This window comes from Acartia tonsa, chromosome 12 (assembly GCF_053477335.1).
Source record: "Acartia tonsa isolate MP-2025a chromosome 12, ASM5347733v1, whole genome shotgun sequence".
NCBI lineage: Eukaryota > Metazoa > Arthropoda > Copepoda > Calanoida > Acartiidae > Acartia > Acartia tonsa.
Genome location: NC_137271.1, coordinates 23421542 through 23439868, shown reverse-complemented (window position 1 = coordinate 23439868; position 18327 = coordinate 23421542). Strand labels below are relative to the sequence as shown.

At 32.7% G+C, this 18327-nt stretch overlaps 1 protein-coding gene and 1 long non-coding RNA gene across 3 annotated transcripts in view; one reads left to right on the top strand and one right to left on the bottom strand.

Moving 5' to 3' along the window:
• The window catches only part of LOC145333720 (BTB/POZ domain-containing protein KCTD12-like), a 119457-nt gene that overhangs the window by 80796 nt on the left and 20334 nt on the right, over positions 1 to 18327 (top strand). The window contains exons 9-10 of one of the 2 annotated variants that reach the window (XM_080178928.1): positions 17453 to 17522; positions 17745 to 17806. In XM_080178928.1, the coding sequence (XP_080035054.1) occupies positions 17453 to 17522; positions 17745 to 17806 (132 nt within the window). The remainder of the gene's footprint in view (positions 1 to 17452; positions 17523 to 17744; positions 17807 to 18327) is intronic. The other variant, XM_080178929.1, reaches the window with a different exon arrangement.
• On the bottom strand, positions 1912 to 5707 carry LOC145333723 (uncharacterized). The gene is made up of 2 exons (XR_013884590.1): positions 4515 to 5707; positions 1912 to 3728 (listed from the first exon to the last, which is right to left on the bottom strand). It is a non-coding gene; the product is annotated as an uncharacterized LOC145333723 (long non-coding RNA).

Here is an 18327-nt window from a genome sequence, read left to right as displayed (position 1 = left end):
GGGCCGAGATTCAAACCTAGCACTTCCCGACAACAAGCGGATGCACTACGTGTTACGCCACAGTTAAGTGTTAGATATACAAATAGTCTAACAATTATGCGGACAGATACGTTAAAGATTAGATGCTACATAATTAAAAAAATTTTTTTTAAATAATAAGTGTTCACTTCTTCTCCTTTTATAATTGTTCATCTAAGCATTCTATTTGTTTTTTTTTCTTCACATTTTTTGATAAAAAGTAGTTAGGTATTAACTTCTTTTATATTTCTTAATTCAAAATCTAACTTATCAGCGACACACATAGTTGAAGTAGGGGGAAAAGCAGTCCGACTGTTATGGATGTTTTAGTTAATTATGCTTCCTAATGATGGGAATGTTGACAGGAGTTTTCAGCAGTTTATCTTTAAACAAGCGCCAAAAAAATCATGTTTCATAAAAAAAACTTTCATATGGACAGACTGACATTTCAAATAATAGAGTAGCTTCGCTATTACGAAGAACACCTTCCCCTTTCAGTAAAATAAAAAATACAAAAGTTTTGAAATGTTTTGCATTTATTAGTTTATTTCATAACATAACAATAACATAATAGAATGTGTACTAAAGTTTTAATTTAACAATAATATTATTAAAGTATATCAATGTAAAAAGCAAAGTAATCCTTGGTCGGTCTAATTTCCCTAAATCGAACAAAAAATTGGAAAAGTAATGGCTAACGGCTGCCGGCTCAGTCGTTTTAAGGTTTTTTTTAGGGCAAAATTTTTGAAAATAACACCAATAAACTTTTTAAAATTTTCTAGTACCATCTGTTTAACTGCTAGAATCGACTAAAAAGGGCTGGTAGAAGCTATAAAATGCCAAGAGTACCATTTTTAGACCGAAGAATGTAAAACTATCATTCAAAAAGTTGATTCCTCCGTATTTAATGATGGATTTGCCCTGAAAAAAGCCAAAAACCGGCTTAACGGCTGAGCCGCCAGTCAATACTTTTTCCAATTTTATATTCGATTTAGGGAAAATAGACCTACCAAGGATTACTCATGCAAAATTTCAGATCGAAATTCGAATTCTAAGTGCCATTTATACATTGACTTTGAGATGGTTGCATTAACCCCCCCTCCCCTTGCTTCACCGCTAGATGCATATTCATCACACTTGAGGAAGGAGAGGGTCAGGTTTGTCAACCACCATAAAGGGTGGGGGGCGTAAAGAAATTTAAACTTAAACCGTGAGCAAAATGGTCTAAATATTGAGCTAGACACTTGAAACTTGGTACATAAGCCTAGTCCTATAGGTACTACATCTAAATGGCGAAAAAATTCAAATTTTTTTATTTTAGGTTAGGTCAGGTAAGAAAAACCCTGCGGAAATGGGCGAAAATGGGGTTATTAAGCCATTTTTGGTCTATTTTGATGTAGAAACTTACCTTTAATTGTTTTTTATTACGTTTTTTCCTTGAATACACTATGTCTATTAAACAAGGACATTATTTAAAATGATTCAGCAAGTCGGGGACCGACCCCAGTAGGCTAGGCGAGTGGCTCGAAGGAGTAAAGTGCATTTTTTCTAAAGTTTGTGTGTCATATATCAAATCTGGGTTTTTTGAGTTTTGGTACCAAACTTGCTGAATCATCTTAAATAATGTCCTTATGAATAGACAAAAAGTTTCTAAGGAAAAAACTTAAGAAAAAAAATTAAAAGTGAGTTTTTACATCAAATTACACCTAACCTTAAAATAAAAAAAAATGATTTTTTTTTCATTTAGATGTAGTATCTATGGGACTATGCTTATGTACCATTTTCAAGTGTCTAGCTCAATATTTAGACCATTATGCTCACAGTTTAAGTTTAAATGTCATTAACCCCCCCCCCCCCCCCCCGCCTTATTTTTAAAGAAAATAAAAATTTTACGGATAATATTTATTCTATTACCTAGCGACATCAAAATAGAAAGAACAACATCCATAAAAGCGAAGCTCTGAAACTGTAGGACAAAAGGGCATTAACACTTGTAGAGTGTCAGAACTGAATAATCAGAATAAAAATGTATAAGAATCGAAGCAAAATTGTAAAGGGGGTAGGCGGATGAGCCACTTTTTGAAACCAAAAGTAAAACGCACATGATCTTAGCCCATAAAAGAGTTACATCTCTAAAATTCGGCACAGCAGTTGCTTTTGTGAGAACAATATGGAACTGTGAAGAAACGGCGGCAGAACAGCCGCTCCCGCTGAAAACCCCCGTTTCCCGCCGAAATATTTTTTTACTTTTTTCGCCAAATTATACAGTTCTAGATCATCAGAGATAAACTTTTTTCTCATAAAAATTTCCCTTACATTTTTACGTGACACTGGTAATATTTCAAACATGTCAATATTAAAACAAGGATGACAAAATCCATAAAAGCGAAGCACTGAAACGGTAGGACAAACGGACGTTAACACTTGTATAGTTTCAGAACAGAATAATCCTAATATAAATGTATAAAAGTCAAAGCAAAATTGTGAGTAAATTTGTTAAAAACTTCTTGAACAGGATAATGTTTATGGACATACTTACATTTTAAGGACTTGATTATAGAGTTGCTTCGTTTATTACATTATACTTTGTTGTCCCAGGAATCAATATACCAAAAATCAGATCAATCGGATAATTAGATCACATAAAAATTTGATGTTAAAAAAGTAAAAAAATCATCATGTTTAAAATATACTTACGGACATTTTGGTAATGATTATAGAGTTCCTACGCTTTCTAACTCGTACATTACAATTAAAGGAATCACCGTGCAAAATTTGAAATTCGATAGGACAATTCTAACATGCCTAAATTAACGAAAAAAGCTTTTTAAAAAAGTAAAAAAATCAACTTGTTTAAAATGGACGTACGTACATTTTGGTAGTGATTATAGAGTTGCTATGCTTTTTAAATCGTACCTAACTACTACAGGAATCACCATGCAAAATTTGAAATCGATAGGACAATTCTAACATGCCTAAATTAACGAAAAAAGCTATCCGTTACGGACGGACCGACGGACGGACGGACCGACACTAATTATAGAAAAGCTTCGCTTTTAAAAATTGCAATTGTAAAATCTTACAAGTGTCAAGTGAAAAAATAAGGGAAATTTTTATGAAAAAAAAGTTTATCACAGATGTTTGAAAATTGTCTATTATGGCAAGAACAGGGGGAAAAAATTTCGGCGGGAAAAGGCAGCTCCATACTGCTCTCCACAAAAGCAACTAATGTTTAAGGACATACTTACATTTTAAGGACTTCATTAATATTATAAACTTATATATAATATTGTACTTGTCCCAGGAATCAGTATACCAAAAATCAGATCAATCGGATAATTAGATCATATAAAAATTTGTTGTTAAAAAAGTGAAAAGAACAACATGTTGAAAATGGACGTACGGACATTCTGGTAATGATTATAGAGTTGCCACGCTTTCTGATAGTATCTGACTACTACAGGGATCACCATGCCAAATTTGAAATCGATAGGAGAATTCTAACGTGCCTAAATTAACGAAAAAAGCTATACGTCACGGACGGACAGACCTACCCTAATTATAGGAAAGCTTTGCTTTTAAAAAAAACTGTGGATTGAGAATTTCTACCCTTATTTTACTATTTTTATCATTATACAAAAGTAACAGGATCTGTGTATGTATGTTTGTCTTCCTAAATTTCTTCAGTGACACTTCATGGTATAACTTTCCTGAAAAATATGAAATTTCTTCAAAATAAAAAAATTAGTGACATGCACAGATACCCCCTTAAACCCAAATTGAGTGAAGTATAATACAGGCAACAATGGTGGTGTTAGTTTATTGTCAGAGGGGTGGATTCACCTTCCTATATGTCAACCGTCTAGCATACATACTTAAGAGTCAAATTATCTTTAATTCTTGAAATTACGAGCGAAATTATGCCATAGCAAGGGAAAAAAGGGACAGAAAGAGAATATATTAAAATTAAAAGAATATCATGAAACCTTTAAAAAATAAGGTTTATGTCTGTGTAAAGACTAGAATTGCATGTCATATGAATCTTCACTGAAAATTTCAGCTGTCTATCTTTTAAAAAGTTTTATGTCTTCTAATTCATGACCGACAGACAGACAGGCAAAAAAATTAAGACTAGATGTGCCTTTGTCATACATAGGAATTAGGGTTGGGCCGGATATCCGGCCATTTTCGATATCCGGCCAGTTACCTGATATTGAAACTATCCGGATAACGGATATCCGGCCGGATGTCTTGTAATTAGCCGGATATCAAGCATTGGCCAGATATCCGGCTGGATACCGGATATTGAAACAATCCGGATACCGGTTTTCCGGTATCCGGTATCCAGCAAAAAAGTATTCAGCCCAACCCTAATAGGAATAGCTTAAATAGCAGCCGAAAAAATCAAATTTTCCTCATTGCGTCTCGGACTGACGCATGGACAAAGTGAATCATAGAGTAGCTTCGCTACTCAAAAAAAACTCCCTTATTTTTACCTGTATTTATCTGTAAATTGTTGAACTTTATTTATCTGGTTTTTTAGACTTCATCCACTTTAAACATTTTCACCTGAAATTAAAAAAAAATATTCTTTAATTAAGTCTTTTAAACTTTTGAGGTCTCAGCCAACTTCACAAGAATGAGAATATCCATGAAAGCAAAGATCAAATAAGATGGACAAACATATTGAGTAATATTTAAAGGAAACATTTTTTCAGTTGCGTGCACAGCATTTGTCATTCCCCTTAAACCAAAATCGAGCAGGGTGTAGACGGGTGTCAGATTCAGAGTGTGTTTTACTGACAAGAACATGAAATTGCTGGAAAAAATATTTAGTTGGTAAAAAATAATAAAAAAGTATACTACGATTAGAACAAAATTATCAAAAAGAGAGTAGCAAAAATTAGATGTATCCCAGACAGCTAATCCACAATAGAGTGAGACAGGGAGAAGGTTAATCAAAAAAGAGAAAGGGGAGGTTGAAGTGGTAAAGCTCCTTACACAACAATTCCCGTAAAAATAAAAACTTAGGTAGATTCAAAATAAGGTAGGTAAATAGAAATATGAGGTTAATAAAAACAATGCTTTTCTATAATTATGGTTATTCTACAGTCTACACATCTATAAAGTTTAGCCTACTGGTCCAAACGTAATCATGAAAGCATAATAGTTCAATAATAAAGAGTAAATAATTTTCAAAATAATTGTTCAATATCCTGCCGAAACCAGTTGTTATGAAATACTACGTACTTTAGAAAGGGTGTTTGTTATTGAAATCAGCTGACATATACGCACAGGGGTAGATAATTGCATTAAAAATACGTTTAGTAATGAATATTTATCAAAGTGGAATGTGTGACGTGTCAATGACGTCACACCTACGTACGCTTATTTGTAATTAAAATAATTACATTTAAAATTACGAAAATTAATGATTTTATGATCTTAAAAGATGCATGCAAATGTATTAATTAAATGAACATAAGTAAAGTAGTCAAAAAAAAAGTCTTGTAAAGGGCTAAAATAAACGGTTTGTCGGCAATCTCATTTATCATATGTTCAATTGAAACAGAAAATTGCAAAATCTACTTAAGGATTTTTTTGAATTTTTAAATTTGGCATAGATATTCTAAAAGTATGAAATGGCACCTTTCATATAAGCTCATATCATATCGAACCTATATTCGCCCTTTAAGTCAAAAATATTTTGCTTTTTACTGGATGACCCTGCCAGGTTTGCTGGAATCCTGTGCCTGCCAGGATGGAGGTATTAAAAAGATTACAACTCTCAGTTATGTTTTATACCCATATTTAAAAAATCATTCCATCTTTCACACACAGAAAAGAGATAGAAAAAACAGTTAACCCTTACAGATCGGGGTGGGGGGCTCCAAGAGCCCCCCCCCTCTAGTTTTTTCAATCTCATTTTTTTTGTGGGTAAGATGGAGAGCTGTACCTTCATGACTTTTTAAGTTTAGTAATTATACGTCGGCAAGAGTTGATTTTATTAGGATATCTGGTCTGTGTCGGTCGTGGTGTCCGGTTAAAGTCGGTTGGGTAGCAAAAAAAAAATAGAAAAAATTCTAAATAAATCTTAATTTCTACATTATGACTTTTGTGTATAAGGTAGAAACCTAAAATTTTTTTGGTGAATACTTCCCAGCCAGAAAGTAGCGTCACTATCGCGCTACTATAGCGCACGATATCGTGTAGCAATCGAGCACGAGTTCTTACGATATCGCTAAATAGTCGTCCAATGCACATCGACGATATGTTACGATAAATGGTCGAAAAGGTACTTAGAGCTGAGCGATACACCTACGAACTCGTAAGCGATATCGTAAGGATCGTAAGCAATATCGTGCCAAAATCGTGAATAAAAAGTACATTTAAAAAATATTTAACATCGTGTAGTTTAATGTAAGCTGAAAAGGGTCCATAATACAATCAATTTCATAATAATCAAAATTTGTACATTTCTTACAGAGAGAGAGAGAGAGAAAGGGTCACAATCTCTATGTGAATATTGTGTACTCAATATTTGTAAGGGGTGATATTACATCTATAACCATTACAATTAGATAAGAGAGGAAGTTGTGTCATACTGAATATTGGTTATTTTAAGTACCATTAAGACATTTTTGTACTTTTATTGTTGTTTAAAATGAAAATGCTTTCAACAATTTATTTTTTTTTAATAATAGATCATTAACACATTATGATATTATGTCATACCAGTTTTGAATTTATTTTGGTTGATAACAAAAAAATTCAAATTGTCTACATAAAGTAATGGGAATACCTAGCGGCAATTTTATAAACTATATTTATCACACAATGATTTTGATTATAAGTTGGTTGTGTGTCTGTTTGTAAGTGTGTGTTGACACACATAAAATGCTATTGTTTACGATTTCTTAGGCAAATCGTGGTTGCCGCGTTTTTTACTACAAAATCGAATTAATCCCTAGCGATTTTTTTCGATTTTTGCTATAAAATCGTAAATAAGATTTTCGCGATAAAATACTACATATCGGATGCGAGTTTCCTTACGACGTTTCTAGCTGGGCTTAGATATCAATGACCTTCTGAGAAAAGTGGTGTTATGACCGTTTGACTGCTCCCTGACCGACTTTATGACTGATTTTTGTCTGGCTTTTACTACAGACATATATCATATATCGTGGCTTCTATTACAGCTAGAGACCTATAATTTTTGTTGGTAAATCCTTGAGCAATAATAAACAGATAAAAACATTAATTTGCGCCACCAATCGCAGTTTTACCGCCGTAACCGCCGAAAATGGTGCTTTCCGTTATTTGCCATTTTTCGGCGATGATCAGAAAAAGTAATTTTTTTGTTATGAAAAATAAAACTTCGTCCTAAAATTTGGTCATCCTAGCTGCAAAATTGGCCGCTCTACAGCTGTTTTAAAATTTAGCGGCTGGCCGCTAAAAAGCGGCTAAGGAGCGGTTTGACCGCTATGAATAGAAAAAGTAATTCCCTCTAAAAATACACTTGAACCACCAGAAAAAGATTTTACGTCTTTATCTGTACCAGGAGCCGAGATAGAGGGGGGGCCCCCGATCTATTAAGGTGAGAATTGGGGCCCGATCTGTAAGGGTTAAGGGTTAAAGTTAGTTTATCAAATTATATAATTCATTTCATGTTAAGCCTTTTAATTAGACAATGCACTGGGTGTATCTAAACAATGTCTATTTAAAGAAGTAATTTTTTTCAAATTATTAAAGGAAGACTGCAGGAAATACCACGCTTAAACTGCTGAAAGACTGCCACAAGTAGACCCAATACCCCAAATTTGAAGCCTTTAGCTTCTATAACAAAAAAGTTCTAGGCATTTTAAAATGACATTTTATGTACAATGAAAAGTTTGAAAGAATCTGAATGCTAATGTTAGAAATTTTGAAATTAAACTATGTGGCCTAGAAACAAAATTATAAGCTGATTTTTGTCATAGATTTAGGTTGCCAGTAACTAATTATATTTTTACAATAAAATACCCATTTTTATAGTCAAAATCATTAAAAAAAAATAAGTTTAACTTGCTTTGTACTGAGTGTACTGTAGCCAATCAGAAGGCTGAATCAGCCAAGCAACCAATCACAGCTTAGTTTTCCCCTTTGTTTCCACTATGATTTTTGTTCACAAATGCAATTAAAATCGAATTTTTATCATAGATTTTGACTATGAAATGTGGTGTTTTTATTGTAAAAATGTAATCAGTTACTGGCAATCTAAATTTCTGACAAAGAAAAGGTTATAATTTTATGTCTAGGCGACGTAATTTAATATTTTATTTTTTTTTTTTATGAGCATTGTAAATCTTTCAAAATTTTCATTGTACATGAAATGCTATTTTGAAATGCCTAGAACTTTTTTGTTATTGAAGCTGAAGGCTTTAAATTTGGGGTATTGGGTGTACTTGTGGCAGTCTATCAGTAGTTAAAGAGTGGTATTTCTTGTAGGCGTCCTTTAAGAAAACATATGTTTAAATCATTATTTACCCCTCCCAACATATTGGAGGGGGAGTAATTAACTCCCCCCCCCCCAAGCAAATTAGGTAATTTCCCCAACTCTGACTCTATGTCACTAAATGTCATATATGATGTATGCTAACAATGTATCAGATTAGGTAGTTTTCTCAACTCATGTCACTAAATGTCATATATGATTTTTGGTAACAATGTGTCAGATTAAAGGAACCCTGTAAGAAATAACACACTTTAAGTGCTGAAAGACTGCCACAAGTAAAATCAAAACCCCAAATTTGATGCCTTCAGCTTCAATAAATAAAACGTTCTAATCATTTCAAAATTACATTTTATCTACAATGACAATTTTGAAAGATTTTCATTGCTTACAAAAGAAATTACAATATTAAATTACATCGCCTAGACACAAAATTATGACCTTACGTTTGTCAGAAACTTAGATTGCTGGTAACTGATTTCTTTTCTATAATACAAACACCACTTTTATAGTCAAAATTTGGTTTAATATGCATTTGTAAGCATAAAATTATAGCAGAAACAATTGAAACTAAATTAAGCTCAGCTGTGATTGTTCGTTGAGCTGATTCAGCCTTCTGATTGGCTGGAAATACTACAGTACTCTAGGTACAACGTAAGTTAAACTTATTTTGTTTAATGATTTTGACTATAAAAATAGGTATTTTTAAAAATAAATATAATTAGTTACTGGCAACCTAAATTTATGACAAAAAAAAGCTTATAATTATGTCTCTAGGCTACGTAGTTTAATTTCAAAGTTTTTAACATAAGTGTTGAAAATCTTTCAAACTTTTCTTTGTACATAAATTGTCATTTTAAAGTGCAAACAACTTTTTTGTTATTAAAGCTGAAGGCTTCAAATTTGGGGTATTGGATCTACTTGTAACAGTCTTTCAATAGTTAAAGCGTGGTATTTCTTGCAGGCTTCCTTTAAGTAATTTTCTCAACTCTGACTCTATGTCAATACATGTGATATATGAATTCTAGCAACAATGTGTCAGATAAGGTTATTTCCCAACTCTGACTATGTCGCTAAATGTTAAATCTGACTTTTGGTAACAATATGTCAGATTAGGTAATTTTCTCACACTGACTCTATGTCACTAAATTTCATATATGATTTTTGTTACCAATGTGTCAGATTAGGTAGTTTCCTCAACTCTGACTCTATTTCACTAAATATCATATATGACTTTTAGTAACAATGTGTCAGATATGGTAATTTTCTCAACTCTGGCTCTATGTCACTAAATGTCATATATGACAATTGGCAACAATGTGTCATATTAGGTAATTTCCCCAACTCTGACTCTATGTCACTAAATGTCATACATGACTTTTGATGATATTGTGTCAGATTAGGTAATTTTCTCAACTCTGACTCTATGTCACTAAATGTCATATCTGACTTTTGGCAACAATGTGTCAGATTATGTAATTTCCCCAACTCTGACTCTATGTCACTAAATATCATATATGACTTTTGGTAATAATGTGTCAGATTAGGTAATTTCCCCAACTCTGACTCTATGTCACTAAATGTCATATATGACTTTTGGTAATAATGTGTCAGATTAGGTAGTTTCCTCAACTCTGACTCTATGTCACTAAATATCATATATGACTTTTGGTAACAATGTGTCAGATTAGGTAATTTCCCCAACTCTGACTCTTTGTCACTAAATATCATATATGACTTTTGATGATATTGTGTCAGAATAGGTAATTTTCTCAACTCTGGTAACAATGTGTCAGATTATGTAATTTCCCCAACTCTGACTCTATATCACTAAATGTCATATATGACTTTTGGTAACAATGTGTCAGATAAGGTAACTTCCCCAACTCTGACTCTATGTCACTAAATGTCATATATGACTTTTGGTAACAATGTGTCAGATTAGGTAATTTCCCCAACTCTGACTCTTTGTCACTAAATATCATATATGACTTTTGATGATATTGTGTCAGAATAGGTAATTTTCTCAACTCTGGTAACAATGTGTCAGATTATGTAATTTCCCCAACTCTGACTCTATATCACTAAATGTCATATATGACTTTTGGTAACAATGTGTCAGATAAGGTAACTTCCCCAACTCTGACTCTATGTCACTAAATGTCATATATGACTTTTGGTAACAATGTGTCAGATTAGGTAAAGGGTGTTTTAAAAAAAACCAATCGCTTCACTCATTTTAATATAAACCCTACAGTTTTAGTCAAAAACTAACAAAAAATTACCCAAATCATGTCCAAGCAATGACAATGAGAAAGCACTGTTTGATTTTGATTTCTACTCACATCTCCTGAGCACTACAGCTCGAGTCCTAGCCCTTGTAGAGAATTTTTCCTTACATAGAGATTAGAATACAACAAATCATTTTAAGTACTTAAAATCTTTTAGATAGACCCCATAATGTTTAGAATCTTTGATGGAGCATGTAAAGACCTTTCTATAGACACCTTAACCAGGTTTCTAACTCAATTCTAGCCAATTTGGCATAAAAAATACAGACCCATCAAACATTTAGACATGAAAAGTCTCTCTAGTTCTTGATGTTTGACAGATCTTTCTTTTTGATGTCAAAATGGCTCAGATTGTGTTAGAAACCTGATTAAGGTGTCTATAGAAAGATATTTATATGTCCCATCAAAAATTCTAAACATTATGGGTTCTATTTACAAGATTTTAAGTACTTAAGACAGTTTGTTCTTTTTTTTAAAGACAGAGCAGTCATGTGTCAATTTTTGATTGGTCTGTCTTTTTGATGCCAAATTGGCAAGGATTGAATCAGAAATCTGGTTAAGGCGTCTATAGAAAGGTCTTTATATGCCTCATCAAATACTCAAAACATTATGGGGTCTATCTGCAAGATTTCAAGTACTTTAGACAGTTTATTCTTTTTAAAAAAAGACAAAACTGTCTTGATTTGTAATAAAATATGCACTCTCCACGGAGGGAAAAAATTCCACAAGGGCTAGGACTCAAGCTGTAGTGCTCAGGACAGGTGAGCAGAAATCAAAATTCAATAGTGTTTTCTCATTATCATTATCATTATCAATTTCTCATTATCATTGTATATTCCTGAACTATGACTTTATGTCAATAAATGTCATATATGACTTTTGGTAATAATGTGTCAGATAAGGTAATTTCCCCAACTCTGACTCTATGTCACTAAATGTCATATATGACTTTTGGTAACAATGTATCGAATTAGGTAATTTCCCCAACTCTGACTCTATGTCACTAAATGTCATATATGACTTTTGGTAATAATGTGTCAGATTAGGTAGTTTCCTCAACTCTGACTCTATGTCACTAAATATCATATATGACTTTTGGTAACAATGTGTCAGATTAGGTAATTTCCCCAACTCTGACTCTATGTCACTAAATGTCATATATGACTTTTGGTAACAATGTGTCAGATTAGGTAATTTCCCCAACTCTGACTCTTTGTCACTAAATATCATATATGACTTTTGATGATATTGTGTCAGAATAGGTAATTTTCTCAACTCTGGTAACAATGTGTCAGATTATGTAATTTCCCCAACTCTGACTCTATATCACTAAATGTCATATATATGAATTCTGATAACAATGTGTCAGATTAGGTAATTTCCCAAACTCTGACTCTATGTCACTAAATGTCATATATGACTTTTGGTAACAATGTGTCAGATATGGTAATTGCCCCGACTCTGACTCTATGTCACTAAATGTCATATATGAATTCTGGTAACAATGTGTCAGATTAGGCAATTTCCCCAACTCTGACTCTCTGTCACTAAATGTCATATCTGACTTTTGGTAAAAATGTGTCAGATTAGGTAATTTCCCCAACTCTGACTCTATGTCACTAAATGTCATATATGAATTCTGGTAACAATGTGTCAGATTAGGTAATTTCCCCAACTCTGACTCTATGTCACTAAATGTCATATCTGACTTTTGGCAACAATGTGTCAGATTAGGTAATTTTCTCAACTCTGACTCTATTTCACTAAATGTCATAAATGACTTTTGGTAACAATGTGTCAGATTAGGTAATTTCCTCAACTCTGACTCTATGTCACTAAATGTCATATATGACCTTTGGTGATGTTGTGTCAGATTGGGTAATTTCCCCAACTCTGACTCTATCACACTAAATGTCATATATGACTTTTGGTAACAATGTGTCAGATTAGGTAATTGCCTCAACTCTGACTCTATGTCACTAAATGTCATATATGACTTTTAGTAACATTGTGTCAGATTAGGTAATTTCCCCAAAACTGACTCTATGTCACTAAATGTCATATATGACTTTTAGTGATATTGTGTCAGATTAGGTAATTTCCCCAACTCTGACTCTATGTCACTAAATGTCATATATGACTTTTAGTGATATTGTGTCAGATTAGGTAATTTTCTCAACTCTGACTCTATTTCACTAAATGTCATAAATGACTTTAGGCAATAATGTGTCAGATTAGGTAATTTCCCCAACTCTGACTCTATGTCACTAAATGTCATATATGACTTTTGGTGATATTGTGTCAGATTTGTTTGCATTGCCAAAAATGAGAAAATAACCTGACATAATGTCACTAAATTTCAGATTGAAATCTGAACTTTGGTCAAATTTTGTCATATCTGAACTTTGGTAACAAAGAGTCATATTAAGACAGATTTAAATCTGAAATCTAGTGACTGTGGATTTCTAATCTGACCGAAAAGGGGTAAAAACTACTAGGGGTAGGGGCGAAGCCCCAAAAAGGCTAACGGCAAAGAAATTTTCAAAAACATTAAAAAGAGAAAAAATCGAAGAGTAGAAAATATAAATTAATATAAATAAAAATAAACAGTTATAACAAGTTATAAAGAGTTATAAAATGCTATAAATAGTTATAAAAAGTCATAAAATATCTAAAAAAAATGTAAAAAAAGAGTTATAAAATGTTATAAAGAGTTATAAAAAGTTATAAAATACAGAAAATATCTAAAAAAATGTAAAAAAAAATTTAATACTCCCCTGAACCTTTAGGGAAAATGCCCCTAGAGGCTAGGGGCGAAGCCGCTAGTGTATATAAAAATAGATAAATATATAGATAAAGATATAGCAATAGAAAAAATAGAAAGAGTGAGAGAGAGAGATGTTAAGAAAATAATAGTTAGAGAGATATAGAAATTCTAAAACTTTCCTTGGATAAAATCCTTTTATGTTTAGTAAGGAACCAAACACCCATCCCCAACCCGCTAGTTATAATTCTACTTTTATAAAAGTAACAGGATATTTGCCTGTTTATCTAACTGTCACTTGCTGTCTGTTACGAGACATTCTGCTAACTACTAAAACGATATGGATCTCATTTATAGTGAAACTTTCTAAAAGGTCCTGAAAGTTCTTTTTATAATCTATGTTGGAAAGAGTACAAAATAATGGAATAATTTTCTATTGCAATATTTTCTTTGATAGTCATAACGACCTCTGCAAAAAAAAAACATTCTTTGCAAAAAGATATGAGGGATGAATCGATAATGGTTAACCAGTCGAAAGTTATGGATTCTACCTTTATTCTCGTAATGGATATGGAATATATGGATATATTGACAGAAGAAAATTTAAGGTTGGACCTCATTTATTGGTCATTTCATTTAACCATTAAAAGGAAAAAGAGTAGTGGTAAAGGGGGTGGATGGAGGCATTTTATTTTAGCCACCTGCAAGAATCTGGTGCAACATCCAGATTATAATAAATCGATTATTCTCTCTCTCTTGCAGAAATATGCATTAACATTAAACTTTCAGGGTTAAACACAGGACAGTCATAAATGTTCTCTTGAAAAGTTTAGGCTAGCTTAAGTTAAATGAGGTAGGTATTTGTCCTTGAAGATTTAAAGAAGAACTTTTAATTTAAAATTTATTATTTAACAGAGTATTTTTTTTCAATCAATCAAAATTTACCAAAAAGTACCTAAATTTTGTTATCCAACGAATACGATAACTTTGTTATACAACTTTGCCTCTAGGGTAGCTTGATAGAGAGGGGTGGGATAGATAGACTGGGGTTTCAACTTAGGTTTTAAAAAGAAAAAGAATTATCTTTTTATTGGAAGGGACCATATCGGTTTAGTGGTTGACCAGATTTATTATGACATTTATTATTCAGATTTTCTATCCCTCCCCTTGTTGTAAAGGATGTTAAAAGGTATGTGGGTGCATTTTTGTCATCATATTATCATCACAACATTTACAATTTATGTTCAGAGATAATCAGAAATAGTATTTTCTTATGTATTTTTAACTTGTAGCTAAGCCCTTGGAGGCCTCTAGGGGCACTTGGTGGATATGGGTTGGGGTATAACGCCTTCCTAGACCTGTTAGATTCTTCACTGTAAAGGAGATTCATATCGGTTCAGTGGTTTATTGTGACATTTTTTTTCGGATAAATAATCCCACTCCCTGTTTGAAAGGATGTTAAAAGGTATGTTGGTGCATTTTTTTCATCATATTATCATCACAACATTTAGAATTTATGTTCAGAGAGGTTCAGAAAAAGTTTTTCATAGGTATCTTTAACTAGCAGATACGCCCCCTAGAGGCCTCTAAGGGCACTTGATGGATATGGGTTGGGGTATGACGCTTCCCTAGAACTGTTAGATTCTTCACTGTAAAGGAGATTCATATCGGTTCAGTGGTTTATTGTGACATTTTTTTTCGGATAAACAATCCCACCCCCTGTTTGAAAGAATGTTAAAAGGTATATGGGTGCATTTTTGTTATCATATTATCATCATCTCATTTAATAATTATGTTCAGAGAGAATCAGTAAAAGGTTTTCTTATGTACTTTTAACTTGTAGCTACGCCCTTAGAGGCCTCTAGGGGAACTTGATGGATGTGGATGGTGGTGTGACGCCTCCACTTTTAATTTAAGTTTTAAAAGGAAGATTTTAAAACCTTCCCTGGATCTATAAGAATCTGTATAGAAAGAACCGTATCGGTCTAGCGGATATCGAGATATCTTGTTCACACAAAAAGACACAGACACAAAACAGATAGACATCCTGTTACTTTTATATGAGATGATAAGATCAAACATGGATCTAAAGGTATAAGACAATTGCCGATAAATTGATGTTCATCCCCAATGATGATACATAAAATTACACTTTCTGTAGATTGCAATTAATGTTTGAAACATTTGGACACTTAACCTAATAAATCAACCAATCAAAATTAAATAAAGGTTCTCAAGCCAAAGAATAAAAAAAACGTTATTATAAACATTTGGGGACTAGTGTAAGAAACAGCTAAATGTTAGTTAGTTATGGTGTAGAAGCCCCCAAGAAAATAATATCTGTTTTAAAGAATCTACAAAAGCATTTTAAAAGAATCTAAAATAATATCATTTTTTAGACACTCTGTTTTAGCATAAAAATGTATGATAAAACTTCATTAAAAGATGCACAGCAAAAAATGCATTAGATGTTTTTACATTTTTCATAATTTTCAACTTTATTGCACTAGCGGATGCGCCCCTAACTTCTAGGGAGATTATTATAACTGAAATCTAAAAATAAATTAGCATAAAACCATCCCAGGTCCTATATGAAGCTTTTTTAAAAAGGATAATTCAATAAGTTCAGTAGTTATTGATTACTAAAGCTTCAGACAAAATAACCTTACGGCTTTATATAAAAGGAAAATCTTACTACTTAATAAGATGATACAGCTGTGAAAATCACATTTCCCTCATAAAGTTACGGACTTACAGGCAAACAAAGAAAATCATAGAGTAGCTTTGCCTCTAAAGACGAAACTTGTATAGGGTTAGTTTTTAACTCTCTCAAAATTTTACCTAATTTCACAAAAAAATATTTTGGAAAATAAAATTTTGTTGTTTTGAAAGTTTTTCATCTTTTCATATTACTGCATAATTTACCAGAAAATTTTATTACAAATTCTTTATGGGTGGAAAACATGCATTTTTATATCCATCCATCAATCTATCTCTTTTTCAAAAAGTCTTATCTATCCGAAACTATTCATAAATAAGACTTTGCACCTAGCCTCTAGGGTTTTCTCTTAATGCAATCGTTGTAAGAGAAAGGAGATTAGCGGGGCTTCAACACCCCCTTAGACATTAAATTTGGCAAGATTGGATTTCTTTGTTTTCATCCCCTCTAGCATGTCAGTGTCTTAGGACATTTCTCTTCAGGAGGGGTGATGTATTCTCCGCTCACCAAATAGCCTATAACCTAACCTACCTAATATCAAACTTTCCTGTAAATAAATCAGAGAAATGAAGAGATATGATATGACATTGGCCGATAAATTGATGTACATCCCCAATAATAATACAAAAAAGACCCCTTCTGTAGATTACAATTATTGGTGGAAATGTTTGTACTCCAAACTTAATAAACCAGCTAATCAAAATTCAATAAAGGCCCTAAAGTTGTTAAGCCAACGAATAAGAAAACGTTATCATAAAACCTTGGGGACTAGTGTAATAAACAGCCCAATGTCCCCTCCCTCCCTGATATAAACACTTCTTCATATTTCCATTAAAAAACGTGTAGCTTCACCCTTAGCTTATAGGGGCCTTCATAAAAAGAAAATTTAAAAAGAAAAGCTCAGCCAAGGGATATTGGACTGTAAATGTTTCTTGTCCCCAAAGTTCCATATACATAATCTCTCATAAACCTTTGAGGACCTTGATGAAATCTTGATTGGTTGAATAAACATATTTGTACAAGTGGTAATTTTGTTTATCATAGTTGGAAAGTCCATTGTCTTATCCCTTAAGATCCCTGTCTTTAATGCATGTATGTTGAATGTTTGTACCTCTGTTTATCTGTCTATCTGTATGTCTATCTCTCCACATATCTTATTTAAAAGAAAGGTTACTATTCAGAAAGTTGACAAGAATTCTGGTTCATGGAAAAGTTATGCTTTGCAGAGAAGTTTTTAAGGTAAATTTAGCCATGTTAAATTGCCCTATCTATTCTAAACTTGACATGATGATTACTGTAACAAAAAAGTAGGGTTTGTTTTTGTCTGTCTTGCAATTTATCTTAAAATTTTAAATTGTACATTTATTTTCAGCTAATAACTTGTAGACGAAATAGTAGTTTTTATTTTTTTTTTGAAAAGGAATAATTTTGAGGGAAAGAAATAATCTTGTTTTTTTTCAGGATACATTAAATGACAGTCGAGACCCGGATAGGGGACTTAATAACGACAGATATACGGCTAGGTAAGTTTTTAATACATCCCCTGCAGGGTTTAAGCCATGAAAGATTTGAGCCAAACTAGAATCTTAATAGTAAAGCAAATCTTGGGCTTGTATGTACTTTTGTCCGTAAGAGGGGTCTAATATTTTAGCTAATTATCAAAGAGGGAGTGAGGTAACATTGGACTGTAAATTACAGATATACGGTTAGGTAAGTTTATTATTCATCCCCGTAGGTTAAGGCCACGCATGATTGCTTCACTAGCAGATTAATATGTACTTTTTGTCCATAAAAGGCAAACGGTAAAAAGATTTGTCCTTAATGTTAATTAACGTTAATTATTAGAAAAGGAGGAAGGGAAAATTGTACTGTAGACTGGTACACAAAGTTTTATTACAGCGATATTTTATTTGTTGGCTCTAAAACTTTGGGTACATTAAGAAAGACGGTCCTCATAGCCGCTTGGGAGGTGATTAGTTCGAATCTCGGCCTAACACCGTATCATGGAGTGGATACAAAACCGCGACAGTTACAAAACCGCCCT